The sequence below is a fragment of the Euphorbia lathyris genome, chromosome 1, assembly GCF_963576675.1.
Source record: "Euphorbia lathyris chromosome 1, ddEupLath1.1, whole genome shotgun sequence".
NCBI lineage: Eukaryota > Viridiplantae > Streptophyta > Magnoliopsida > Malpighiales > Euphorbiaceae > Euphorbia > Euphorbia lathyris.
In genome coordinates, this window is record NC_088910.1 from 31196190 (window position 1) to 31202189 (window position 6000).

Genomic DNA, 6000 nt, shown 5'->3' on the forward strand with positions numbered 1-6000 from the left:
AAAAACAACATCTATCAACTAACCGTTCAACCAAACATGCCATAAAAATAAATGATTAAGACTAAGATATATTGAAGGAAAATATTAAAGACTCATGAGATCCTGTTTGTTTGCTCGAAGATATATTTTTTTTATTTTCCGGTATTTATATGTTTAAGAAAATAAATCAATTTCCATGAGAAAAATGTTTTACTATTTTAAAAGAATAAAATATTTTTTTTCTACCTCATGTCGTTGCACAGTATGCCTTATCCAATGCTAGTGAGTTTGTGTTTTTTTCTGCTCCGAATTGGCTACAGGATGAGGATACTTTCTGTTATGAGGCTGATTATGAATCTACTGAATTATTTTTAAAAAAAAAAAAAAAATAGTAGTCCCCAACCATTTTTTACCGTCACCGCGAAGTAAAATATCTTATTTTTTGTTTTTAAGTTTTCACCAGATTAATTAATTTCTATACCCAGTTAATTTTTTTTATATGATTTCATTAGTCTGAGTTAAAATCAAAATTTGAGAATCATCAATTGTACATCTTTGAGGCTGACATACTTCAATCAAAATTGATACTAGTAACTATGGTTTTTATGATTGAGGACTCAACTGATTAGATTTAAAGCATGTGGACCAACACTATAAAAAGCAAATAAATGTATAAAATAATTGAAAATCCAAATCATCTCCAAAAACGGAGAACTAATTATTCCTGCAAAGTTTAACTTGAGAAATACGCCCGTCACTCTGCAATTTCTAGGGTTTGCCTGAACTCAATCGGTATTTGATCTGAAAATTCCCGCAATGGTACTGTCCCAGAAGCTTCACGAAGCTTTCAAAGGCACCGTAGAGAGAATCACAGGACCGCGAACTGTCTCTGCCTTCAAAGAAAAGGGTGTTCTTAGCGTCAGCGAATTCGTTCTTGCCGGAGACAATCTTGTCTCTAAATGCCCTACCTGGTCCTGGTAAAGTATTTAACTAAGCCAATCTCCCTTCCGTTTATTAGGTTCGTTCGATTCTTTAGATATATGATTATTGTTGTTCAATTATGTTCTATTGTTTTAAATTGGATTTCGGAATTGAAGAAATTTTGGGTGGGAAGGTATTTCTTGAAATTTTCTTGAAATCGTGTCTGTATTAATTTGGTAATTAAATTACTATAGTAAGATTATGGTGTTGAATTAGCTGAAGTTAATCTTTATGGTACTGTTGCCGGAAATTGATACCCGTTGGTAACACGGGGGATATTAGATCCACAGTTATTTTGAGCTCTAGCATTGATCTTATTAGTTAATTGTAATTAAGAGTCTCTCTTTGCTTATTAGTTAAGAGTCTAATTGTTTTTCTTTATTGGATAATGCTTCACTTGAATGGCTGCTTGTTTTGTGAAGTGAAGAATTGGGATTATCTATTCTGTTTTTAGCTTTGGTTTCTTTTTTTAGAGCGCCTTTATTTTTTATGCAAATTTTTCTAAGGTGTTTTTAGCCTTTATTTTCTTCTTTTGTCAAGCAAGTTTAAGGAATTGCATGATCAGTGTGAAATTCTTCTTCTTTCTTATGGGTTAACAGGGAATCAGGCGAACCTAGCAAAAGAAAGCCATATTTGCCTCCTGAAAAACAGTTCTTGATCACTCGAAATGGTAACAATGCCATCTTCTCCCATTTTCTGTTTATAGAAAGCTTATCCTAGTAGCCTAGTTATGCTCTATTTTCACATTTGTTAGTAAATACCTATGGTAATTACTAGGAGTAATACTGATTTTTGTTCATACAAGCATAGTTGTTAAAGGCGCAAGGCGCTAAGGGGTCTTGGAGCCTAGGCTCCGAGGCGGAGCCAGAGGGGGCAGGGAGGGTCGGCCGACCCTCCGGCCCCGCCGGAAAACCCACATTCAATTTTTTGAAGTAGCATTTAATTTTTTCTTTACACGGTCTAGCCCCCCGACGTTTAGGTCCTGGCTCCACCACTGCCTAGGCTCAAGGCGCAATGCAAGGCGCGTGCCATGACATGCAAAAAAAAAAAAAAAAAAAAAAAAACTCTATCACTAGTTAAAGCATAAACCAAAAAAACACATTTATGACCACACAAACAAAACAAACCACTTGATCAAAAAACAAAACAAAACAAACCACATAAAAACATAATACTAAAGGTCAAAAACACAAAGTTAAGTTCATACTCCATAGAGACATTAACATAAAACAGTAAAAAAAAAAAAAAAAACCCTAGTGAGAACAGTATATGTTACTATTCTTATTTACGTGTCTTGATATTCTTATTTAGATCAACGGTTAATATTAAGTTTATTTAAATTAGATTAGTGGTTGAGATTAATCAACCATTTATTTTACACAACAGTAAAAAAGAAAAAACCCTAGTGAAAACAGTATGTGTTACTGAGGCGCACAAGGCGAGAACCTTTTAAACTGCACCTCGCCTTGTGCAATCAAGGCTCACTACCTTGAGCCTTGCGTAAGGCGAGCTTTTAACAACTATGCATACAAGAAAACATTCCATGGGACTCTGCAAATCTTATAAATATATACTTTGGATAGGTAAAGAGAGATGCAAGGTTGAGTCCTTCCAGACCACTAATACCTTTAGAATACCCAATTTGAAAAAACTTAAGACCTCTGAATTTTTTTTATTTAGCTTTGGAAGATTCTTTTATAATAACATTAGGGTTCATGACAAACATATGAACATTCTTTCTAGTTCCTTGCTTGCGAAGAGCTGCATCTGTTGAAGAAGATTATGAAGCTGCTGGTGGTGAAGTTCTACTTGATAATGAGGATAATGATGGCTGGTTGGCTACTCACGGGAAGCCAAGAGGTGCATATCCTAACAGAGCTTGATATCTTGTAATTTATCCTCAATGCTTTGACTGATGCTTCCATGTTTCTTTTTTAGAAACTAGAGGTGATGAAGATGAGAATGTACCCTCAATGGATGCTCTAGAGATCAGCAAAAAAAGTACTATTCAATCAATACCGACATACTTCGGAGGCGAGGAGGAAGAAGATATTCCAGACATGGCAGATTATGAAGAACCTGACAATTTAATTGAAAATGATCCTGTGAGTCATCACTTTTTTAACACCATTGTTTTCGCCTTGTTAGAATTTAAGAATTTCTGAGAACTTTTTGGCTACTTGATGCAGGCTACGCTTCAGTCTAGTTATCTTGTAGCTCATGAACCTGATGAAGATAATATTCTGCGTACACGAACATATGATGTCAGCATCACGTAAGATCATTTTGATACTAAAGTTGCATATATATTTTGGAGTTTGTTGTTTCTAGAACATCGATGATCAATACATTGCAACTGTTTTATTTTCATTCAACAATGTCATGAGTATTCATTGTTCTAAATCTTCTAATCATTATGTTTAGTTTTTCAGCTACTATTTTGTGGTGTGATAATGTTTTGCAAAACATGTTCTTGAAATCAATACCGTTGTTAGCTAGTTATGATATAACATTGTTTTTAATTCGTGACATTCAGATATGACAAATATTATCAAACTCCTCGTGTATGGCTTACTGGATATGATGAGGTTTGTCAGTTATTATTATTATTAGTATTAAAAATCCATCTTTGCTTTATTGTTCCATAATTACTAACTGAATGACTTGGTGCAATAACATATATGTATCTCATTGCAGTCAAGGATGCTTCTGCAACCAGAACTTGTACTTGAAGATGTTAGCCAAGACCATGCACGCAAAACGGTGAGAAATGAGAAACTTTTGCTGATCAATGAAGTGTTACTCAGCAAGAACTAACAAAGAAATGTGTTCATAAGTTGTTTTACAGTTCTCATATATTAATTTTTACTGGGGAAAGTTTGAATCATGAACATGGTCAACGAAAGGATGATTTACATGCATGTGTGCACCTAGCATCTTTTGGCTGTAAAATATAGTGGAGAAGAGTGAAAGTCCAGTTATTTGCAGACCATTCTTCTGTTCACTGTATACCTATGTCCTAGGATTCTCCTGATCATTGATTTTCTTGATTCTTCTAGGATTCCCCTTATCATAATTCAAGTATATTGATGCAGGTAACAATTGAAGACCATCCTCACTTGCCTGGAAAGCATGCATCTGTACATCCATGCAGACACGGAGCTGTCATGAAGAAAATCATTGACGTTTTAATGTCACGTGGAGTCGAGCCAGAAGTTGATAAGTGAGTCATTACATAACATATGCTGAAACATCTTTTGTCATCTCTACTCTTCCTTTTTATTGCCATTATATATTTTATGGTCAACGTGCATTTTGTAGGTATCTTTTCCTATTCTTGAAATTCGTAGCCTCTGTAATTCCAACGATTGAATATGATTACACGATGGACTTTGATCTTGGGAGCTCAAGCAACTGATCCAAGGTGATTGCCGTCATTAATTTATTTGCATTCTGATCATAGTTTCTTAGCATTGCTCTGAATATTAACAGCGAGATTCATTGAAGTTGCAGATATGTAGAATGGCCATTGCTATTTCTTCTGCATGAAAAAATGCTAGGAAAAGCTAAAACTTTTTTTTTTATCACTTTGCCATATGCTCATAGTCACGAACTTGCGAAGGAATATCCAAGTCAAAAGTCTTTGCTCTGTGTTTAGACATTTTAACTATTGATTTATCCTAATTGTAACATGTGGTAACTTACTACTCTGTTAAGCTATTCTCTTAAGATATGTAATATAATTGAATTGCATGAAGTTTTTCATGTAATCTCAATGAATTATTCGGAGTGATCATGAGCAGCAGAAATCTTTTCACTTGCCCTAATCCTGCCTGCGAATATTAAGACATCCATATGCCTAAGTTGTCTTTGAATGTTGTATGTATGCATTAAAGTCACCATGTTTTGTTTTGCCAGGTGAAGCAATTCCAGAAAAGGAAGGGAAATTAACTTGGTTGTGATGAGTTCTCTGCAGATGGATGCAGTCTGTAACAACATATTATTGTACAGAAAACCCTAGAAGAAACTTTTTACTCGAAGCATCTCTAAGAGTGGCTTAAAAGACCATTCAGAAAAACAAAAAAAGAAGTGAATTTAAGTTTGTGATGGTGGTCAGTATTGTTTGTAAATTTATAAACAAGGTTATTCATTTGATTTCAATTTGTTACCAAATGTTGTTTCCATAATCTGAGACGTGGCAGCATGTGAACTCCAAATTCTATATGTTGCTAATAGTTGCTTATTACTGATACATTATGAAACAGTTAACTGATTAATAGACAATAAGTCAATAGTCAACATAAAATAGTTGTCAGTAGTTATTAGTCTCAACATCAGTTTTTATGGTCTAGCTTATTATCTTTTATCCTTGTAACCATTATCTAATTTTCATGGTATGACTCTTTGAACAAGTGATCAAGAGTTCGATTCTTAGCAATTCTATTTGTTGATTTAATTTAAAGACATGGTAATATAGACATTTGTTGTGTATACTTTAAATTCAGTGGGCATTTACATGCGTGGTGTATTAGATATTAATACGTGGCAGAGGAATAGGATTGATGCGATTAAGAACTCTGATGGTGATTGGGTGTATGAGGACGAGGATATTCGGAGATTGGCCCTGGAGTTTTATAAGGATCTGTTTAAAGAGGAGTCTGTCCATCTGGAGAGGGTTCACTCTGTTGCTTCCTTTCCTATGGTTGGGGAGGATAGCATTCGGGATGCATTCCACCCTGTTTCCCTGAAGGATATTGACCAAACCATTTTTAGTATTGGGGCTTCTAAAGTTCCTGGGATTGATGGTCTGCTGGCTGGTTTTTACCATAAGCACTGGGAGGTTGTGAAGGAAGGTATCTATAACTTTATCTTAGGCTTCTTTAATGGTTCTCAAGATATAGAGCTGCTGAATAGAACCCTTCTGGTTCTGGTTCCTAAAATTGAGAAACCTTCTTCCTTTTTGCATATGAGGCCTATCGGTCTTTGTAATGTTCTTTATAAGACTGTTACGAAGATTGTGGCTAATAGAATCCGCTGTAT

At 34.9% G+C, this 6000-nt stretch overlaps 1 protein-coding gene across 1 annotated transcript; it reads left to right on the top strand.

The window, feature by feature from the left end:
• The first annotated feature begins 663 nt into the window (after nucleotides 1-663).
• Nucleotides 664-5266, top strand: LOC136226873 (autophagy-related protein 3). Its single transcript, XM_066015546.1, has 10 exons — nucleotides 664-956; nucleotides 1560-1630; nucleotides 2704-2820; nucleotides 2899-3065; nucleotides 3150-3235; nucleotides 3497-3548; nucleotides 3658-3723; nucleotides 4056-4183; nucleotides 4282-4384; nucleotides 4879-5266. Exons 1-9 carry the CDS (start codon nucleotides 796-798, stop codon nucleotides 4376-4378), a joined length of 945 nt encoding a protein of 314 aa, XP_065871618.1. The 5' UTR covers nucleotides 664-795; the 3' UTR covers nucleotides 4379-4384; nucleotides 4879-5266.
• Nucleotides 5267-6000: the final 734 nt, after the last annotated feature.